The sequence below is a fragment of the Mustela nivalis genome (assembly GCF_964662115.1).
Source record: "Mustela nivalis genome assembly, chromosome: 5".
NCBI lineage: Eukaryota > Metazoa > Chordata > Mammalia > Carnivora > Mustelidae > Mustela > Mustela nivalis.
The window spans coordinates 26,235,412-26,258,989 of record NC_139024.1 but is presented as its reverse complement, the minus strand read 5'-3'; the positions used below and the strand labels follow the sequence as shown (position 1 = coordinate 26,258,989).

Below are 23,578 nucleotides of genomic sequence, written 5' to 3'. Positions count from 1 at the left end.
CAGAGACTTTCAACCAAATGGAATGGGTCCATGCTGATCAAATATACATATACTATTACAATATACCATATACAATAAATATACAAAATACATGTAATTTTTATAGAGCAGCACTGCTTGTAATTCTGAAAGACAGACGAGGCTAAGTGAAAGCTAAACCAACAATAAACAACTGGAGGACATTACTGGATAATTTAAATGTTCCTATGGTGAACCCCGCATACAATGAAGAAAGCAAAAATTTTCATCAAAATGGGAATCAACGGGTCTGTGAAAACCGATCTGCAGCACTACTTGGTCATAATGGAGGAATTTGGTGGGGTGCGGGGGTGGTAGGTTTCTCCAGTGAGGTAGGTTGCAGGAGAAAGAAGTGATTTGGGGGTAAGCACAGCCTTCTCACTGAGGACAGGTGGCCCCTTCAGGAAAGGCGTAGGTATACTAATAGTGACTGTGTCTTGCTGCAGAGTCGTCAGGTGTAGATGAAGGAATGGGAGCGGAAGTGACGGGTAAACTATAAAGCGCCAGTCAAGTGTTACACACATATTTTGGTCTTTTCCTTTTAAAACAGAGAGGCAATGTGGTCAAGCAGTATGGCTTGGACAGGACACCTAGCTCTGTATCTCAGAGCTTCTCCCTGTGCAAATGGAACAAGTGAGTAAGCATCCAGATTCCTAATTCCCTCGGGTGTAAAATGAAGTAATACTTACACCCAAGGTACTGTCAAAACGCTTGCTTTCCCTCCTGCCTCAGGGGCCTTCCTGCTCAGCCCCCGCAGGATTGCTCGCACTACTTCTTCTTTTTTAAAAGGTTTTATTTATGCATTTATTTGACAGAGTGAGAGAGCACGAGCGTGGGGGCGGGCAAAGGGCAGAGGGAGAGGGAGAAGCATAGTCCCCGCTGAGCAGAGAGCCCGATGTGGGGCTCGATCCCAGGACCCGGAGATCATAACTTGAGCCCAAGGAAGTCGCTTAACCGACTGAGCCACCCAGGCGCCCTGCATGTGCTACTTCTAAGTGGGAGCGTTCAGAGCCATCACGTGATTCCGCCGTCACTGCCTTCCCCTGCGTGGAGGGCGGTCATCCAAACAGTGGCTGCTCTTTGCATCCGAGTCTCAGGAGGACATGGGCCTGGAGTAGCACCCGGGTGCACTTGCGCCAGAAAGCAGCCCCTTCCTCCCAGCCAGAGATCTGGGAGGCTGTTAGGGCTGTGTCATCTAGCAAAAACCCACTATACCTTGCCATGTGGGGTTAGAGGACTGCATGTGATTATGTCCAGAGATGCTAAAAAAACAATAGCTACCACCATCCACAAATGTTTGTTCCCGTCTCTCCTTAGCATTCGTGAAGCTGCCTCTGCTGCTGAGAGGAGCGGCCGTAGTTGCCCCCTGTGCCCATCAGATTCTCAGAATAAAGCTCACTTGTTTGAGGAAACTCACATTTACTAAGACTTCCCACGTGCTCCAAAAGTGGTAAGCCGAAGTCATATGAGATTGGTTCTGTATTCTCTGTTTTATAAGAAATGTCATCTGTGGGGCCCCTGGGTGGCTTAGTGGGTTAAAGCCTCTGCCTTCGGCTCAGCTCATGATCTCAAGGTCCTGGGATGGAGCCCCTGCATCGGGCTCTCTGCTCAGCAGGGAGCCTGCTTCCCCTCTCTTTCTGCCTGCCTCTCTGCCTACTTGTGATCTCTGTCTGTCAAATAAATAAATAAAATCTTTAAAAAAATGTCATCTGTAATATGGGAAAGTCGATAGCATATTGATGGGTCTGGCAGACAAAACACAAACAAGAAACCCAGACTTCAGGAGTTCTGAGCTAAAACCTAAGAAAGAGAAACCAGAACTAACTGGTTTTTGACAAATCAGAGGCGAGGATGAATGAAAGAATTCATAGTTAGTGTCAGTGCGGTGCTCAAGGACCAATGTCTTCCATTAAACTGCAAGAAGTGAAGGCAAGAAACTCAGAACAGGGATTAGTCAAAGGGAAGTAGGGATGAGCAGGACTTTGTTGCGTAATTCACACACACCACACTCAAACCCACACGTACCAGTTCCACAACTAATAATCATTAGTGCAAGATTTGAACACCACACGGGTGATCAAGCCACCTGGTAATATAGGTTTCTGGTGCCACAAACAGTACAAGTGTGAATCGTGAACATGTGTTTTTATTCTGTTTAAACAACATACTCCAGTTAAATTTTTTCTAACATGTTATCTTACTCCCAAAAGATTTAGCTTATACAATAAAATACAACACAATAACAACAACAACAACAACAACAAAAATAACAACTTGGGGCGCCTGGATGGCTAAGTTGGTTAAGTGTCAGCCTTCTGCTTGGGTCGTGATCCCAGGGTTCTGGGATCAAGCCACACAGTGGTGTTCCTCCTGAGCGGAGGGCCTGCGTCTCTCTCTCCCTCTGCTGTTTACCCTGCTTGTGCACAATCTCTCTCTCTCTCTGTCAAATAAATAAACAATAATCTTAAAAAAAAAATTCCCTTTCTGCTGACCTTTCTTAGTATAGTAATCACTATATATGCAATTAAGATACATGCAATTATCCACCTGAAAATGATTATTAACCACCAAACTGTTTCAACAGAGCAGATAATGCATTTGATATGCTATCAGAGTTTGGTCAGCCTCAGTCAGTACTTTCAAAAGTTACATTAGAATAAGATACAACCATCTCCCATTTCTCATTTGTGAAATGTGAAATGATGTGACTCTCCTTTGGGTCCACAACACATTGCTCTGCCTAGACTTTGCTTTGGAAGTTTATGCCGATTCGATGGCTTTGCCAATTCCAACCCCTCGACGCTATGTGATTCTTAACATCCATAATCCAATTTGTCTACAGCATCCAAAGATACAAGATCATTTACATAAGCATTTAGTATTGTTGAATGTGTATCTGGATTTCCTTAAAAGTTACTTTGGACTAACACACAATTAGAAACATTAATAGTTTTTTGTTTTATACAATGGAAGAATTCATCTTTTTGTTAATTCAAATGAATTTGTTCAAAGTTCTGCTTAGACTTCCATTCTTGGAATAATTCTTAAAATAATTTAGTTTCTCTCATATTATTTACTAATCTTCAACATCTGTTTCTTAAAGTGTTCCTTACTTAAGATGTTTTAAAATGATCTAACCTACAGCACAGTCTTGGAAAACCTGCCTCTCAGTGGCTGTGTGTGAACGAGGTAACTCATGGGGTGTTGGGTGTTGGGTGGTCTCCTTCATCTTCAGGAACATCCCAGCACCCAATCCCCTGTTAACTCTTGGGGCTCACATTGAGATAACCAGTCAGCAGTAAAACACTCAGCCTTTGTTTCCTATCATTTTCTTTTTTATCAAACATTTATCAATTTTATTTCTGATGGATATTTTGGTTTGCTCCAGAATTTTGCGATTGTAGAAAAATGCTGGAATGAATAGCACTTAATGTGGTATTATTCGCCATTGTGCATATTCATAGGGTAACACTCTAGTGGTGAAATTTTGCGTCAAAACCTGTGCACATTAAATTTTAATAGACATGTCCTATTTCCATAGAGGTTGTACCCCTATCCTCTCCAGACAGCAACAGTCAAGAATTCCTGCTTCTTGGCTGCTTTACTACCACAGTGTGCTATCAATCTGTTTGATTTTGCCAACAAAATCTTCACCAATAAAAGGGGTTATTTTGTGTTACTTATTTATTTATTTATACACATTGCGGGGTCTAGGTTTTCACTTGAACAAAAATCATGGAAACAACAAACCCGAGTATCCAGCAAACACTACGGACTCTCTCACGTTATCCCAGGGAACCAGTATTGAAGGAGAGTCCATGGCAAAACAAACCACCAAGTTCTGAAATTTGGACTAAGCAATAAGAGCTCTCGTGTTAGATTTAAGCTGAGGTGCAACATGGAAAAGGAAAAGCAAGAAAAAAATTATTATTTTTGTTGATACCTTCAGGTCACCCAACTGTTACTTGCAAAGCTATTTTTCCAATCACGGTTGTCATTTGTTTATTTCCAATGACATCCAGCGGAATCCTGGAAGATTCTCTGTTCGGGATAACTTACGGAGAGAGGACATGCTGGTAGTGCCCCGAAGAAACTGGTGTAAGCCATCATCGCTGTCACTGGAGCTGGCGATGCTGTTCCTCATTTCCAGCATGGAGATCTGCGTGCACAGGCTGAGCTGGTGTTCCAGCTTTTTGGCCTTCTACAAAGCAAAGGTTTAAGATTTCTGAGATCTTTGGGACTTAGGTCATGTATACCCTGTAAACAGCATTTATTTTTTCCTTGAAATAAAGAACTACCAGGTACATAGTAAGTGGCCAATAAATGTTAGCTATAACTTTTATTATAAGCTATAACAACACATACGTTACAAAAATGTAATATACTCAGTGGCTTATTTATTAATCTAAAAGTAATAAGCACCACCTTGATTTGATAAAGGTCCTAGGCAAGAGAACTTAAAGAGAGCACACGCCCATGTGCACAGAAACCATGTTCTGCAATTTCTCTTCTATCATCATTATAATTTCCTTCTAAGCAGACGTGGGGAAATGAAGATCACATTGCAACCTGGAGAAGATGCCTACAGCTCTGAAATTCCTAACTGCACTGCCACAGGCTCCTTCCCCTCCCTGACTAGTCACTTATGGGCTTTCTGGGAGGGGGCTTGACCATGAGGATGTCCCAAACTGGAGGACACCAGTGTTAAAATGCCAAGTTCCTGCTCACTGCAGTGACCAGTCAGCAGCCTCCCAGCTACGCTGCCCTCCTGGTCGCCCCTACCCCCCCACCCCGTCCCTACCTCCAACTCACGTACTGTCTTCCTTAGACTGATTAAAAGACTCTTCATGAGAGACCAGCAGCACATCACCACAAACGGAGGTCCCTGACATTTAGCGACACCTCACCAGGTGATGGCAAATATAATAATTACAAAATATGTCCATCCTCTTGAGAAACAACTCCCTCAAAGGGTCTCTATATTATAAGCATCCCCGCTTTACTTAAAACATGATGAATGAATGAAAATTCAGAAAAATAGGTATTGCATAAAGTGAGGTACGTTTCACTATACATCATTATTTAACAAAATAAACACACTCATTAAAAAAAACCCACTTACTTTATCATTTAAGGTGGGATCGTTCAATGAGTAGAGCTTATTTGTAATGTCTTTTCCTATAAGATACCTAAATATTTCATATAGAAATGGTTCTGATTCCAGAAAATAAGTTAATCTTTCTCTTGACCAGCATAAAAATCTGCAGTTATCATCTGCAATGATGGTGACCTGTCCGAGAAACAGACATAGGAAGGAAAAAGTATGTTTATGAATGATGAGTACAATAATTTTGGAGAAAGGAAGAATAATTTAGTGAATATTATTAAAGCAATTATTTTTCATATTAGTTAAGTTAAAGCAAGATCTAGACATGCAAACTTCTATAGCTATTATAAAATCATATTTAAATTCAGGTTAAAATCAAGAAATCTACAAACCAAAAGCAAATTCTCCAAGTTTTGTTGTTGTTCTGTTTCGTGAGGTCTGGTGTGAGGTCTGGAGTAAAGTTTGTACTTATTTATTATATTAAGGGCAGGAATCTCCAAAACCAGACACGTTTAGATTCAAGAAACATATCATCAGCTCTATGACTCCATAAAAAACTAATAGTCTGTACTAGACCAATGTTCCAGTTAGACATAGAATTTATGGTTAAATATTTCCTTACATCCAGATGATTACAACAGAGGTTTAAGAATATGACTTCAGGCAACAGTACTAAGGTAAGATCCCTGAGGCAAGTTATAGATGAAAGACCTTCTGCCTTGCCAACCTTGCAAACACACCCTGGTGAAGCAGAAAACTAACTCCTGTGAACTGGTTTTAGAATCCAGGCTGTTAGCTGAGGAATGTGGCTAGTGAGGGTCCTCCTCTGGGTCCTTTAGTCACAGGTATTTCTTGAGTGTGACCTTTCAGGGCTAGCCCCAGGGTACTGGGGACTCACACAGAGATCCCCCAGGATTGGGAGACTATATTGGGAGCTCAGGATTGGGAGACTATATCTTTTCCTAGAACATTGTTCCACAGCAAAGTGGAAAATCCTGTAATTGTACCGCACAGAGCTCGAGATTTTTCAAATAACTTCTTTCTCCAGAGTGAGGGGTTATGCCCTCACAGCTCCGCGTCAGGAAGTCCTTCCTCGCACACGGGTACCCTGTCCTCAAGGAGTACTCTTCCGCTGAACTCCATGTGGCACCGAAATCACAGAACCCACACTCATCTGGGGACACATCTGTCTCCACCAGGCACTCTTGAGAGGAGGGGCTGTGCAAGTTCATGTCTGAATGCCCAGCTCCCAACACAGAGTGGTTCTCAGTGTACATTTGTTATACGAAGGAAGTAACAACTGAACACAAGTACTGTTGAAGGCAAAAATCCATGTTTATATCCTCAGAGTTAAACCCAATCCCAGTCCAGGTAAATTCATAAAGGGTTTTTTTAATTCACGTGAAATTGTTATCTGAGCCTCAGAGCACATGTTTCCAAAGGCACCATTTCCCCTTGGTTTGTCACAAAATTAAACATAGTTTTGAGGATGAAGGGGTATTTATGTCTACGAAAAGAGAAAATGGAAAACCCAGCTTTGCAACTAACATCAATAGCCGAAAATTGACCTTTAGCAACTTACAGGGTTTGGCTACTTTAAAAAGTGGGTCAATACTCCTGGGGGAGAAATTTGTACTTATTGATTATATTAATGGCAGGAATCTCCAAAACCAGGCACATTTGGATTCAAGAAATGCATCATCAGCTCTGTGACAACATAAAAAACTAAATTCTACTCATTCTTTCAACACACGTCATGCACTTACTTTATACTAGACGCTGTTAAAGGCACGGACATTACAGTGTGAACAAGGAGGACAAGAGCCTTGCCCTGGGAAGCTCACACTCTAGTGAAGGAAGCTGATACCCTCGGTGGTGTCGTAATTGACAATTATGTCAAAACACAATAATTGTTTCGAAAAATATAGAACAGGAGCAAGGGTAGAGACACGTCAGGGAATGACACCCATACTGCCACTGAGTTTATACATTTATTGCACTTTTAAACATTTAGGTTTTTTAACATCTGTAGTAAGTGCCTCCAAATTGCCTTTCAGATAAGGCAAGTAGTAGTCTTCCTCATATTTCAGATGCCAAATGACAAGAACCAAAAAACGTATTCATGAACACATGTTGACTAGTGGTGGAATTGAGTACTTCTGACTTCGCGCCCAGACATCTTTTCCCACTAGGCCAAACCCTACCTAATGTGTCCAATATTCAGCAACAGGATCACACTGAAAGTAATTTGACTAAGTGACCACCAGGTCGGCTCAGATTCCATTAAGAGTTCTTCATACAAAGAACAGCTGAACACAATGTCATGAAGCCTACATTCTAGTGGAGGAAGATGGTAGTAAGTAAAGACATCTGACTCCCTCACCCCCGTAAAAAATTTTCTTAAGAAGAGAAGTATAAGCTCGAGCCAGTACTGAGGAGTTCCCAGAAACACTAAGAGATGGGTAAATAAACATGAGGCCACTGAATAATATTCCACAGGAGTAATTCAAGAAAGGTGAGCACTGGGACTCACTATAGCACAGCCCTGTACCCAAGCACTGAAGAAAGGGTTAGGAGTTGGAGGTTCCTCGTTTGCCAAAGAGGTCATCCGTGGACAAGAAAGGTGTAATGCAGTAAGAAGTTAGAGGAGCTGGAAGTCATCCAGGAAAAGAAAAAGGAATCGTACCTAGGTGACATACAGTGCATTTGACTTCTTTTCAACTATTCCAACAACCTCAAGTTTCCTCAGAGGCAAAGATACTTCTAATACTATTGTTTGCTTAGCAAATACATATCTTGTTGATGGTTGAAAAATACTTTAAACCTGTGCAAATTATTATTAAATTTAGATTTAGCAATAGGATTCAAATAATAAGCTATACCTACAGTTTGTGTGAGTATCTTGTAAGTCCCTTAGTGCAGGCATTTGATGGGAAGTACGTGGCTATTAGCATATTGATGGAGGTCATTTTACACGATGGCTAATGCTTCATTTCTGCCAAGTAGATATTTGTGTTTAATGACTTCCTGTCACAACAGCCAAGTAAAACATATTTTAATGAGGAATTTCTATAAAGCAATATAAGAATTTTTAAAGCTTCTGTAAAATAAATTCACTCGTCAAGTCATTTGGGTACCTCAGGAGTACCATGCTTCCGTTCTGGGGAAGGATTTTATTGAGGACATAAACGCAAGCATGGCAATGGGAGATACAAAAGGATTTCTTTCAGGGAGAGGAAGGGACGAAGTGTTTGCCTCAGGTTTGACTTGATTACATCAAGGCATTAGGCCTGTCCCTCCCTTTAGATTCTACACCCTCACAGAACGGGAAGACATTACACAGGAACAAGGGTGTCTCGGGGAATTGCCACATGTGTCAGGATTGGAAACAGCTGTTCAAGAGTATGACTGCTTCACAGTCTTCAGGGGAGAATTTGTTATTTTTCTTCACGTATTTTATAACATTTCGCACATCAGGAACTTGAAAAGGTCCTAGGACTCATCTGTTCAACCAATGCTTAGAGTTCTCCTAAGCACTAGAATATAGCAGGGTCAAAGCTGGTAGATCAACAGGCTTCACAGCTTAGCCAAAAGATTTACTTAACACTAAGATAAAGTCCGGCTTAAATACAGGTGAAAATTTGGGTGCCTGGGTGGCTCAGTGGGTTAAAGCCTCTGCTTTCGGCTCAGGTCATGATCTCAGGGTCCTGGGATCGAGCCCCGCATCGGGCTCTCTGCTCAGCAGGGAGCCTGCTTCCCTTCCTCTCTCTCTCTGCCTGCCTCTCTGCCTATTTGTGATCTTTCTCTCTGTCAAATAAATAAATGAAATCTTATAAATACAGGTGAAAATTTAGTGTTCATTGATTTCGTGAGGGCTGGGGTCTCTAAGACGTTCTTCTTCCCCTAAAACCAATAAAGCTTTGGTTTTCAGGCTTCTTAGCACAGCATATGCAACTGACCAGGGGAAAGCAACAGTGGGAGACAGAATATAAAAGATAAATGTGAAAAGGGCAAAGCTCACTTGACATAAAACAGCTGCACAAAGAAGAAACCAAACACAAGAGACTACTTCTGCCTTTTGTAATAAAAATACCCAAGAGGCTCTCAAGAGTTCTAAGCAGCAACTTTGGTGGGTAAGGACCAAAACGGCACCTGTGAGTTCCGGCTCTGAATCTGTTTCTCAGCTCTGTCCCTGTGCCTCTCGTAACGGTCGTACGTGCACCCAGACAACATCTGCTGCGCAAGCTTGAGAGGCAGTCACTGAGCCCACTTGCCTTTCTTTTCTCTTTCCACCCTATTTCTTAATTCATTAGTACCCTTACCAAAGAGGAATTTAAAGAAATAAAAATTCAAAGGTAGGAGCTCCTTTTCAGAATATTTTGAGTTGTTCAGAATTAAAGAAAAGCGAAGTAGCAGGTACAAGCATGTACGTGGAGGAGAGTGGGCACTGACACTGTCAAATGTCCCCTGCTACGGGCACAGGTGGTGACGTCAGAGCAGGCTCCGTGTTTCACTGTGGAGCTTGCTTCAGAAAGAGGTACTGCATACTTCTACCCAGATGTGCAACAGCTATTTTTACTCCTGAGTATCTGCCAATGGGAACATTTTGTAAACAATCAAAACACAAGCTCTCCCAAGGGTTTGCTTGGAGGGAGCCTGTTTCAACTGTGCAGGACACAGGTTCCGTGATGCTAAAGCGGTATTTATCCACTGGCCAATCAGAAGATGCCACACCACCTCTGTGCAAACAAAAGATGGCTGGTGTTGGAAAGGCTGAATAAATATCCTTTCCTAGCTACAATACCTCGATCTTGGTCAAGATTTTGGGATCTCCACAGCAATTATCAAGAATAGTTCTCAACTACCAAATCCCAATCCCTAGTCCCCAAGAAGAAACCAGCTCGTGGTAGGCTTTCCTTTTTGTTAATTTTTTTTTTTAAAGATTCTATTTATTCATTTGACAGAGAGAAATTACAAGTACACTGATAGGCAGGCAGAGAGAGAGAGAGAGAGAAGGAAGCAGGCTCCCTGCTGAGCAGAGAGCCCGATGCGGGACTCGATCCCAGGACCCTGAGATCATGACCTGAGCCGAAGGCAGCGGCTTAACCCACTGAGCCACCCAGGCGCCCCTCCTTTTTGTTAATTTAATTAAACTATAATTTGATGTCCAATGGAGAAGACAGCACGTGTTCATATGCCTGACCTCTCAGGCAGCACTGCTTCTAGAAACAAAGAGGGGTCTGTTTTCACTACCCCCTCCAAATTCCAGTCTCTTCAGGGTTATACAGAGACTGAGTTATTGTGTAATGTTCCATGCTCTTCTACACAGAGAAATGGATGCAAAAGATAAATGGGCTTTGGAAGAAGAAATTGTAAGGAGGGCAGGTGAAAGGAAAGAGGAAGAGGGGCCTTGTACTCGTTTGTAGATGGTGGTGATGAAAGACACAGTAAGAACATAGGTCTCAGTGCACGGATGACCCTCTCAACCACAAGGTGAGAGTGTAACTTCGAGAAGCCATGATATAGCACGAACTTTCCACTTCTATACCTCAAGCTCAGCCAGCTTGGGAACAGTGCTACACTCCGTCAATGAACTTGCATGAGACCTTGTAGTAAATACATGTAACTTGCGCAGGTCGTGCAATTATTCAGACCTGTTACTCAGGTGGCAGAGGAGTGGGGCAGGGCCTCAACCATATAAGCTCGATTAAACTCAACCGTATGTCTGTCAGTTTTCCCTTTTATCTCCATGTGGCCTCCCAAAGTGTATGTCGCCCAAATTGAGGTAAGAAATAAGATGTGTCATCAAGAAACCCTGACATTCCCTCCCTGCGGTGATAACCTCCTTTCTATTCCGTTTCCTACTTACACACATTTACACTCCTGCTCAGGATCTTCTCAGGATATTTCCTTATTGCTGTTTCCCTGGAGGCTGAGACCGAAGGGAACTCTCCCCCAGTTTCTTGGTTACTCTCCTATCAGGTAAGTGGGGAACAAAATAGGAGGGCTGGATGCTTACAGAATAAAAACAAAATGCCACATAATGGAGTAATTTTTAACCACGAAGAACTTCATCTTTTGTCCTTAAGGTAGTCATTAAATATAAAAGAGCAAAGTCATTAGTTTTTTCAGAAGGATTAATTAAAGATGATCTCTAGGGCAAAGCCGGCTTCTATTTTTTTTTCCCCAGTAAAAGTAACCAATCACATGTTTTAGGAACAACTGAATATCTACAACTGGCATTTTCCTTTCTTCCCATAATCAAAGCACTAGATGTTTTCTACAAAAAAATTATAAAAATTCCAATAGACCAAAAGGAAGAAAATAAAAAAGTAGCCAAACTCACAATCCAGAAATAACAGTGTGAACACTACAGTCAAAGTAGTTTATATCTTTCTAGACCTCTTTTTATGCACGTAGCGATACTATTTTTTTTAAGTTTTATGAAAATGGGGTCATGCTATATGTATATGTACCATATGGTAATCTTTTTTTTCAATAGATCACTTTTCTATCAGTATCTTTTGGATTTCAAATGAGACAAGAACTAGTTCCAATCTTCTGAAAATCATGACAAAACATACCTGGAATTTTTCACCTTTGTGCATCTGAGTTGATCTAAATTCAGGAGAATCTATAAAGGCACAGGGGTAAATGTTATGCAGAAAATGTCCTCGATAGGAAACCTTCATTCTGATAACAGAAATTAATATTAATAAACACATAATATTTCACAAATAACATTCTGGTCTTTAATATTACGTGTTGACATTTTGTACTGAAGTTTTAAAGACTCCATAGAGACAAACATAATTCTAAGCATAAATATTTACTTCAATATAAATTTCATCAACAAGAAAAAAATAAAAGACAGGTTCCACTACTGAGAAGACATTTGCCTTCCCATGGATGTCATTACCCATATAGCTAGAGTAACCATAAATTTATTACTCAAAATCAGATACTTTTGAGAAGGAAAGGGTTGATATTAATAATTATGCCAAAACAGTATATAGTGACTCTCTCCCCACAAGGCTGATGTTCCTAGAAGTTGTATTTTTGTGATATTCAAAAAATAAACAAATCACTTGGGAAACAAGCACATGCTTGGAAGTTTAATGCCTAACTTAAACCTACTTCAATGTTGACTCATTAACTTAAAGGGAAAAAAGAAAAAACGGTCAGTAAAGATTCAAAATGTTCACAGGTGGAAATCCTAACATCCACAAGATTCCACGCGGTCAATTCTATGTAACTCTAACCTGTTGCTCTGTACTATTCTAAAATGCAGTCGTAAAATGGGATTTCACCACCAACAAACTCTGTGACCTGAAGATCTGCATGGTTCCCTTCCAGTCATTCCCTCCTCTGGGGGACATGAGAAGACCCCAGGCGAACTGGGAATTTCAATTTCCAGAGCACACTTACTTCCCCTTCAGAAGGATACTCAGACGGTCATCAACTGAGGTTTTATCCTCTGCAGCATACGTCTGGCCCTTTTTTAAGGTTTGGATCATACAAAACTGGCCGGTTAATCTTCTGAACAGATCTGGAGGCACACGGAGTGGTTCAAACAGTCGGCGGTAGATGCCACTGAGCTCCTTCTCAATCTTTACCTGAAATGCAGCAATGACCAGATGCTGCCATAACACAGCCACAGCGGAGCACTGGCTTCTGCCGTCTCAATACAGGCTTGAGAAGAAACAGATCTGCAACGCGCACCATGGCCCTTCTGCATTTCATTCAATGGACTCATACACAGACAGGAAGCGATGGCATAAGCTTAGATGCTCAAAGGGCACTTTTGCAGTTAACTCCAAGAGCATATGGAAAAGATTTGCACTATTGATCACATCTCTTCCCATGCACTGCAGAGCAGCTGTGGAGGTTTTGAATGTTAACCACAACATAGACCTTTCCAATCTTAGCATTTCCTTAAAATAACACGGAACCATTTTGTCTTTATAACAATTTTGTTTCACAGAAAGAAATTTCGTGAACTTTTCAATGTTATCGCAAAACATTAGCACACAAAATAGGGATCAACTTGGGAGAGATCTATGAAAATACATGCATTAAGCATTTTGCCTATTCTAAGAATTGTTTAATGCATCACAGTAGGAAAACAAACATCCACAGCTGCGATCATTGCTTCTGATTTATTTATTCTGAAGCCAAGCAAAGAGAGTAAAAGGTTTTGGTGTAGCAATTTCTTCTTAAAGTAAAGTACTCTGTAGAACAAGAGCCCGCCGAATTAAGTCTGGCTGTTGGAGGAAGGGAAAAGCAAAATCGCTGAATCACCTCTGCTGTTAGATAAGACCCAGGTCACACGCCATACTGGGGCCCAGCATTAGTCTGGGAAAACTGGAGAGCATGTGAATGAACTTTGGGGCTCAAAAGATCATCTGTCCCCATGAAATCCACGACAGCCACACTCTAAAGTTTATAGATCCACATCATGATGGCCACTCAGATGTCTCTACAGCCTTTGCGATGCTCTTGCCATGTTCATTTTAACAAAGAACCGGCACTGATACTTTTCAAGAAAGTAGGCTTATAATACAAGAAGAAACAAAAACACAGATACTGTGTGAGTGTTTTTACCTGATGCTACTGCCATCACCACATCAGCAACGTCTAAACCTATGATCAGAGCTTGGGGCTCCAGCAAGTTCTGATAGAAATTATAATCCTCATTATCACTACCATCTACCTCCTCTACCTCAGAGTTCTAGTAATGAGGATTTAAGATAGTTTACTCACAAATATGTCCTACTTTCGAGATACACACTAGCCTATGTGGCCTAGTAATAAACACAGGAACTGAATCTAAAACTCAAATTCATAATCTGCTCATTCTGCAAGTCTTAGCTCAAGTCCCAATTCCTTCATGAAGCCTTCTTAATTCTTCTTGTGAAAGCTATCACTCATCACGTGTTTTTCTGAGCACTTGTTATGTGACAATCATGGCTGACAGGAATTTGAAAAACAACCTTAAGTTGGTAGATGATACTGTTATTTCCAAGTAATTGCTTCTCCCATCCCTGGTGAAAGGATTATCCATTCCCTGACCCCAGCCCATTCCCACACTATCACTCTTGCCCATTTTGTTTGCTTTAGCCAATGGAGTGTGAATAAAACTGATGTTATGTTCCTTCTGTGGAGAAGTTTTAAGAGACTTAAACAATACTTAGAATAGGCAAAATGCTTAATGCATGTATTTTCATAGATCTCTCCCAAGTTGATCCCTATTTTATGTGCTAATGTTTTGCGATAACATTGAAAAGTTCACGAAATTTCTTTCTGTGAAACAAAATTGTTATAAAGACAAAATGGTTCCGTGTTATTTTAAGGAAATGCTAAGATTGGAAAGGTCTATGTTGTGGTTAACATTCAAAATCTCCACAGCTGCTTTTAAGAGATGCCAGGTCTTTCTCTGTTGTTCTCTTGTACTTTTTTTCTCTGCCATGAGAACACATGTCTCAACAGAAGCTGCTGCTTCAGCAGAGACCCTGGAATGAAGACACAGCCCAGAATCACAGCCGACACACAATTGCTAGAGTCCACGTATAAGGTGGGTGAGAGAAAGGACCTGTCACTGAGACTTTCAAGTTGTTTATGACACAGGGGAACCTAGAGAGAACTCATATAGTAAGCAAAATGGGCTGGGTTGCAATGTTTGAGGTTACACTTTAGTAGAATGCCCATTACTTGTATCATCTATATCATTCAAGCGATCATTTCCTGTGAAATGTCTTGTTTTCTGTGCACCTGTCTGGCACTGAACATGAGGACAAGAGCTGTATCTTTTACCTTACTTAATAATTGTGTGTACTTTGAACCATTAGTGTGTACTTTGAACATTAGTAAACAGGGAGTGGTTTCTAGAAGCCACACTGCTTTCGTATCCTATTTACATCTTTTGGTTCTTGGAATGACCAAGGAAACACAACAGGATGTTGAGAAAAAAGTTAAATATTAGTGTTTTGGCAATACCCTCCCAAAATGATGATTTTCTTAAATGAATATTTTGGGCATAATGTAATGAAAAAAATAAAGTCATTACATTTACAAAATAGCAGGAACTATTTGTAAATCATTAGTATGTTCAAGGAAGTTGCCCATGAGTAATTAATTTTACAGCTGGGCAAAGATATTTCTAAGTGACATTTAAAAATCAATAGACAAAAGAAATAATGAGTTATATGACAAAAAATGTTCTCTCATGTGTAAATTGCCTTAATGATGTAAAAAATTAAAAAAAACTCTTTTGTAGGAGTGTCTGGGTAGCAGAGTTGGTTGAGTACCCGACCCTTGGATTTGGCTCAGGTCATGACCTTGGGATTGCGGGGTGAAGCCCTGTGTGGGACCTCTGCTGAGTGCGGAGTCTGCATGAGACTCTCTCCCTCTCCCTCTGCCCCTCCCGCCTGCTCTCTCTCTAAAATAAATACATGCATCTTTTTAAAAAGACTCATTTGTAGAACAAAGTTCATGGGATTCAAATATTTCCCTTTCAGACATATACGAACAAATCGAAGAAATGATACTAAGGGGATTAAAGATGTTAAATGTTCATGTTCATTTTCAAGTCTAACAAAGCACTTTAAAAGCTTTTTGGCTTTAAAAATCTCTTCCTTTAAAATCTCCTCCACATTAATTTTAGTAATTACCGGTCTTTTCTTGTACAAAAGATATGACAGATGCAAAATGTTGACACCCAGGAATACGGAGTTCCAGATCATGATATCCAAGGCACATCGGTAGAGAGTGGCCCAGACAATATAAAGGGTACATCCTGTTGAGTAACAAAGTCAATGTGTTAGATGTCTTCAATAGCATCAGGATGAAGCTTAATACATTTGATATCCTCTGCATATTAAAAAAAAAAAACACACATTTTAGAAATACTTAAGCCACGGGCACCTGGGTGGCTCAGTCAGTTAAGTATGATTTTGGCTCAAGTCATGATCTCACCGTCCTGAGATAAAGCCACCCCCGTACCCTCCCACCTCTGCACTTTCCCCCACCTCCCATCCACACTGGGCCAGGCCTTGCTTGGAAGCCCATCTTTCTCTCTCTTCCTCTCCCTCTGCCCCTCATCCTGCTTGTGCATACACACACGTCTGCATTCTCTTTCTCGCTCTTAAAAAAAAAAAAAAAGAAACACCTAAGCCAAGCATTACTTTAAGTTCCATTTTGTTTTTTTTGTCTTATTACTACAAAAGAAAAACATGTTTTGTTGCAGAAAATTTATGTAGAAAATATATTTTATAGGAGAAAAAATCCCCACAATTCTACTACTGTTGATACCTAATACTTCCTTACAGTCTTGATGCATTTTTACCTGATGGCAAACCTACAGTATACAAAATTTCTTACTTTTTTTACTTATTGTGGTAATCTCCCTATTTTGTTAAAACTCTTCATATACATAGTTTTTAATGACTGTAACTGATTAAACCCTAATTTATCTAACCATTTTCCAACTGGTAAACAGATGAGATTTTTTGCGTATAATTTTTGATACATCACCAAAACACCTTTATACATTAAGAATTAATGTTTTTCTGACTATTTCTTTAGGGTGGATTACCTGACAGTAAGTCAAGGAAATGAATTTTATAGCTTTTGATGAGACTGAAGAATTTTTTCCCAAAGGTATATAGATATTTGTAATCCTACTAGTTGGGAATGCCACTATCAAGTTCTTAATATTACAAAATTTGAAAGCTCTTAATTTGATACTGAGGTTTTATTTTGTTTTGCATTTCCATGATCATTGGTGAGCCTGCATATTTTACCAAGATTTTCTACCCATTTGAATTTTTCATTTGATGATTTTCCATTCACCTCTGGAAAACTTCTTGCCTTTTTTTTTTTCTTTAATCAATTCTGTCACTTTAGGAAAAGTCCCAGTTTCCTTTGATCCATTTATGGTGGGAGAGTCCATATATATTTTTAACTTATAATAAATGATCAATATGATACAAATATATCAACTATATATGCACATAAAAGCTAACCTCCCACATTAAAAACTTATCCATTTGCAATTTTTATTTCATCAGAATGATCTGGTGCATCTGAGTAGACCAAAATGTAAAACTTTGTAAGTTCTTAAAATAACATTTCATAGCAAATTTTGTGGAATTTTAAAAATTATTAAAGAGGATAGGGAAAAATAATGCTTCGACAGACTGGGAAGACGAGGACCTGAATTATAGTCCTGGTTTGGCCACATTCTCACAGTCTTAATTTTGGATGTCATTGAAATTCTCCAGGTTTCTTCTTGGTCAGATTAGATGATCTCCTTGGTCTATCCTACCTCTAAAACTGTGTCTTAAAATTTATAATTAGCGGAGTGCCTGGGTGGCTCAGTCGGTGAAGTGTCTGCCTTCGGCTCAGGTCATGATCTTGGGATCCTGGGATCGGGTCCTCCTTGAGCTCCCTGCTCAATGGGGAGTCTGCTTCTCCCTCTGCCAATGCCCCTCCCTTGCTCCTGCTCCTGTGCATGTGTGTGTTCTCTCTTTCTCTCAAATAAATAAAATCTTTAAAAAATTCATAATTAGCCTTTGCCTTTTCATAGGGTGTGGCTTGGTTTTGCTTAGTTTTTCATTCAACACTGTGTAATGCCTGCTGCAATCCCTGCCTTACTCAGAGGTAACGCAGAAATCCATAAGCTACCATCTCGCTTCCCTTCCAGCCCTTTCTTATTTTATCTATCTATCTATCCATCTATCTATCTACTTATTTATTCATTTTGAGTATAATTGAAACATAATGTTACCTTAGTTTCAGGTGTATAACCCACGGATTCAACTTCTCTCTGCATTATGCTAAGCTCCCCACAAGTGCAGCTCCCATCTGTCACCACACAACGCTATTATAGTTATCACTGACTAGATTCCCTATGCTGTGCCTTTTCTTCCCATAATTTATTCATTCCATAACTGGAAGCCTGTCTCTCACTTCCAGGCTTGACTTTGACCATTCCTTGTAATTCTTCATGTATCCCAGGCATAATGAGCTACTCTTCATCTTCCCTCATTATGCTGAATTTCCCTCTCCTCTGTGCCTTTTACCTGGATACCGTACACACTCACACTTGGAGAAATCCTGTTCAGCTTCCAAAAGCCAGCTCCAGGGTCATCTCCTCAGCGTGACCTTGTTCCTCCTTCCTGCTGGGCCTGTCACCCTCTCCATTTCTCCCTGGCCCTGGGTGCACACCGACAACATAGCATCTAGTACCTCACACGTGACTGCCCATCTGTTTCTCTCCAGGCCCCCCCCCCAAAAGTATCCTTTTCAAAGATGGACCCTGCCTTCTTCAGTCCTTTTTTTTTTTTTTTAAAGATTTTATTTATTTATTCGACACAGAGAACCAGCGGGAGGGAGGGGCAGAGAGCACAAGGAGGGAGAACAGCAGGCAGGGGAGAATCTGGCTCCCCGCTGAGCAAGGAGCCCAATGCAGGGCTCGATCCCTGAACCCTGGGATCATGACCTGAGCTGAAGGCAGACGCTTAACAGACTGAGTCACCCAGGGTCCCCTTCCTTCTTCAGTCTTTGCCTGAGAACTTATATATAGGTGCTCAAAAATATACCTGAATACATAAATCACCAAAGAAACAATCACATAGAGAGTCATTGGTCAAGAATCACTGGCTAAAATAATTCATTCAATTGTTCTAGCATTTTGATGTGAATCAATTTGACATGCTTCATCAGGATTACTGGAGCCCTCCAAAAAGTTTTCCTTGAACTACTGTGTCTGGGAAATTGCTTTTGTTCCCAGTGTCACATTATAGGCCATAAGAAACCTATTAAAACAACAGTGGTTAAGACTGGATAGGGCTTACCATGTGCCAGGAGCTATTAGAAGTCAAATACCACACATATGTTTGTGTACACATGCACACGTGCACACACACACACACACACACACTCATTTAATTCTTACAACAACCCTAAGAGGGGGTATTATTTTTGCACTCCTTTGACACATGGGAAAACTGAGGAGCAGAAAGTTTCAATCATCTGCCCCAGTTACACAGTTGGCAAGTGGCAGAACCAGGATTTGGATCACACACTCAGACATACAAATGGATTTTTTGATATCTAGAAAATCTAAACAATATACAAAACACACACGGTCTTACCTAAAATAAATAAGGGCATGTAAAGGCCTACATTACAAGTTACTTGATTGACATGCTGCCAATTTGCTCTCAGAGACCTGTATTTTTGGTATGCTTCAGACCTGACAAGAGATGCCCTGAAGCCCCCAACAGAAAGCCCATCCATTGCCAGTTCCAGAGAAGTTACAAAGGTCTCGATTAGGAAACTTACCTATAGATAACATTCCTCTAAGGAGTATCATATGAAGGTGAAGGGTGGTTGGAATAACCAACCCAATCGTGAAAAAAATATTTGCTACATGAAAAATGAGGTGATGTATCTCTCTCCAGTTTTCGCATGTGGTCTCATTGGAAGGCACGGGTATGATCCTTTCTAACTCAGGTGTAAAACCTATTGCAGTCGATTCTGTCAATGGGCTGGACTTGGTATAATTCATCTTGAAAATCCCTGTAAAATCAAAGACACAAAAGGACAATCATAAAAATGGCAGCTGTCTCTTTCTACCCCATATGTATTGTATCAAAATGATTTCTGTGAACTAAATGTTGGTTAGATAGACTTTTCTGAAGCTTAAGAATCAGAACCAGGTTTGACTCCAATCAGTCACATATTAAGTGTTACTACTTTATCTGTTAAATGATGATAGTAATACCTCATTTGACTTTCTAATGAAATGAAATAAAATATATAAAATATTTAGCATAGTATACAACCATTCACTAATATATATCTATATAGACATACATGTTGGGGGAGAGAGAAATGAGAAATTAATGACTCTAAAAGATAACCACCAATGTTCATAAGCCACAGCAATTACAAAGTCTTCATCACATTCCCACTATGACACTGAATCCAAACACAGAAAAAAATAACAGGAAAAACTGATTATTTAAGTATGTCAAAAAAATTAACCTTCTCATATTTACTACTTGAAGGTTTAGTATATTTAGAAGGCTCTAGTTATATACTGTCATTAGATCATTGCATCATACACATATACATTCTATATTATCATATATACACATAATAAATACACTACTAATCATTTATACATACACAGAGAGATATAAAATTAACTCTTCCTTTCATTGTCTAATTTAAATCTATACTTTCGTTCCCATAAAAACTCCACTAGGTAGCAATGTTACAAATTACAAAGTAGTAAACTTGTGGTTTACTTATATGTAGGAGAGGTAATGAATATACGTTCAACTATTTCATATTAAAATCTGTAGCAACTACAGTTCAAAGAGTCCACATTTTGCACATGCTTACCTAAACCTTAACACAAAGTGGCACCATTTCCTAACTAAATTACTTGTCCTCCATCTCTGGTACTTAAAAAACTCTTTCTATTATTAATTATACAAATTGGTCCCTGACAAAAACCACATAGGTTTTCAGATTATATGAATTATTCTGTTTCAGAAAAAGAATTCCAAACAGGGAGGAAAAATATATTTAAATTTAATCTAATAATGTCTTTCCATAATAAGATCACACAATTAACTTACTTTTATATTTACCCCCCCCCCACCATATCAAAGTAAAGGCTTTAGGTGGTAGAATAATTGGTACAGATTGGGCATTTTGAAAGGATATTATTAGACAAATCCAAAAGAATTCTACATCTCTTAAGATGATAAAACATCCTTGCATTACAAACTATGAGTGAAATGATCAAGGCAATTAAAGCTCTCTTCATATAATTCTGAAATACTTCATAAATATAAGATAAATAGTTGACATAGATACTGATTTTCCACAACAAGGAAAAAAACTACATAAATTCAGCTACTTTCCAAATTTTTAAATCAATAAAACTATAACCCTATTGGGGTGAGAGGTATCATTATTTGAATAGCTCCATTTATACAAAGTTTGCTCTCAAGGACCAAATGAGAATTAATCCTGTAATTTCTGCAGGAGAATGATGTTCAAGGACCTCTCTCACTCATAAACTAGTGTCAGTGTCAGCTTATTCATTAACATTACCTAAACTAACTACATTTCTATGGCGTTTTAGAATGTGTCCTATTTGCTTTTCTAACTAACCTATGTTCTCTATGAGGCACAGGCAATGTCACAGCCATCTATGTATACCCAAGGCCTACACTCTGCAGAGAATGCTAGAGTTGAAAGCCATACGGAAGGGACACAGACACGACAAACATTTTTAGAAGTCACTTTCAGTCTCCCCAAACCTTAGTAGTAAAGGCAGGAAAGTGCCCAGCATTCCTGGGACTAAGAAAATCAGTTTCTAGACCAAAAGCCCAGGGGTAAGCCTGGCAAGTCAAGGAAAGTGACTTCCACTCCTTGTGTCTGCTTCTTCCTGGGAATAGAGGTGGTGGGACTAAGTGGTCTTTGAAACCCCTTCAAGTTTTAATAGCTTGAGGCTCTAATACATATTTATATAATAAGTTCATATATATTCCACCCAATGGCACCTGTATTGCCAACTAATCCACTCTAACTCAGTATCAGGCTTTTTATTAAAAGTTCTTCAAGTGGCACTAAAGGTACCAACATCTGCTCTAAGAGAAATGAGGGGAAAAACCACAATCTACTGACACAAGAACCAGGGAAATAGCAATAGGAATCTTTAAGAGGTGGGATCATCCTACAACATTTTTTGATGAACCACACCTTATTAAGGGTATAAGTATTTAAATACGTATCTATTTTATTTTCTATATGCATTTAGCTTGTAGAATAGCTAACACTGTATAATACATTTATTATATAATTTATTATTTATTTGTATCTCTATTATTTATCTATGTGTATTATCTCCATGCCAATTTTGAAATGCCAGTTACCTATCGCCAATAATCCTGACTGGATCTTACCAGTTTCAGCTCCCTTTGATCACTTTCAATGGATTTAAGTCGTTTACACTGAACTATCCTTATACAGACAGTGAGTCTAAGGAGGCAGGCTAGACTAAAAAACTGGTTAACGCTCAGGTTCATTTTGACTGAATCAAGAGAAATTTTCGTTCTATTATTTCTTCAGAGTCTAATTTTTTTAATTACCTGGTCTCGTAAAGTGCTGTTTATCTATTTATTTCCAAATAGGTGTCTGAAGGATTAAATAGCTACACGGTGAAACTAACATTAACCCTTTACCAAACTACAAAAACCAAAAGGCAGCAATGAGCAAAAGTCGTGCTGGCAGATTTGATTCATTCTGTAAATCGGCCCAAAGCTTCGCTCCTCCGCGGAATGGCAAAGGGCATGACGTTGCCAAGAGTCTTTTCGCACTTATTCTTGTTTCAAAGCAAGCAATTTCTGGGACGTGTCTGGCCAACAACACGTTTCCCAAAGCCTCAGAAACCAGGGCGCGGGCGGGCGGCGAGGTTCATGGGGTCCCCAGCCATCCGTTCTCCCCAGGGAGCCCGCTCACCTCGCTCCTTAAAAGATGATCAGTGTCTACTATTGTTGCCCTTGACCAGAAGACTCGGGCCACGAGGGGTCTGCGGTGAGCCCCGTGCAGCTCCTGGCAATCCCAGCGCCGGCCCAGGGCAGGCCACACAGTGCGCCGCGCTGCGCGCAGCCTCCGCAGGAGCCCCGGGCGGCCCTACAGCGGGCAAGGTGGAGCCTTAGGGGTTTAGGGGCCAGGAGACCCGGGCGTCCAGCCAGACGAAGAGATGCCGAGCCCACCAAGGGCTTGCCCCAGGCAGAGCGCGGGAACCAGCCCCCGAGTGGGGCTGGAGCGCCCGGGGACGCTGGCGCTGCCAGACCCGGTGCTGCAGCTGCCGACGCCTGAGGGTCTGTGGCCGTGGACCCCAGACATGGGCGGAAGGCGGCTTCCAAGAACAGGGAAGCCCGCGAGGGCGACGGCTCGGCGAGGGAGGAGAGGGCAGGACTCCGGCGGCCCGGGCGCGAAGAACCCGCAGCCGCCGCGGGGCTGACAAAGTTGCTCCCAGCGGAGCGGCGATCCAACTTTCGCTTCCCGATTTAGCCCCGGGAGCCCGAGGCTGCAAATAGCCGGGCGCGCGGGGGGAGCCGCCGGCAGCTACGCCTCCCGCTCCTTACCTGGCTTGTCCCTGGCACCGAACCCGGGAGGCGCTGGCCAAAGTTTGGGGCGACAGTGGCAGGGCGCGGGGACAGCGATGCGGCGGCTCGACGGGCGCCCCAGGCGAAAGCCTCCCCGGATCGCGGGTCCGGAGCCTCCTTGGCCCGTGCCGGGTCCCCGCGCCGGCAGCGGCTTTGACTAAAATAGGCATCGCGACGGTGGCTGCCCGGGCTGGGGCCGCAGCGCGCAGGCGCCCGCCGCCCCGGCGCCCCCCGGCGGGCGGAGCCCCGGGCCTCG

The 23,578-nt window shown here is 41.1% G+C and overlaps 1 protein-coding gene across 3 annotated transcripts in view; it reads right to left on the bottom strand.

The window, feature by feature from the left end:
• The window catches only part of POPDC1 (popeye domain cAMP effector 1), a 37,589-nt gene extending 14,101 nt beyond the window's left edge, over nt 1-23,488 (bottom strand). The window contains exons 1-7 of one of the 3 annotated variants that reach the window (XM_082731182.1): nt 23,302-23,488; nt 19,472-19,708; nt 15,796-15,920; nt 12,554-12,741; nt 11,710-11,818; nt 5,141-5,308; nt 4,078-4,219 (exon numbers count right to left, since the gene is read on the bottom strand). In XM_082731182.1, the coding sequence (XP_082587308.1) occupies nt 4,078-4,219; nt 5,141-5,308; nt 11,710-11,818; nt 12,554-12,741; nt 15,796-15,920; nt 19,472-19,697 (958 nt within the window). In that variant the 5' untranslated portion in view covers nt 19,698-19,708; nt 23,302-23,488. The other 2 variants (XM_082731183.1, XM_082731184.1) reach the window with 2 other exon arrangements.
• Nucleotides 23,489-23,578: the final 90 nt, after the last annotated feature.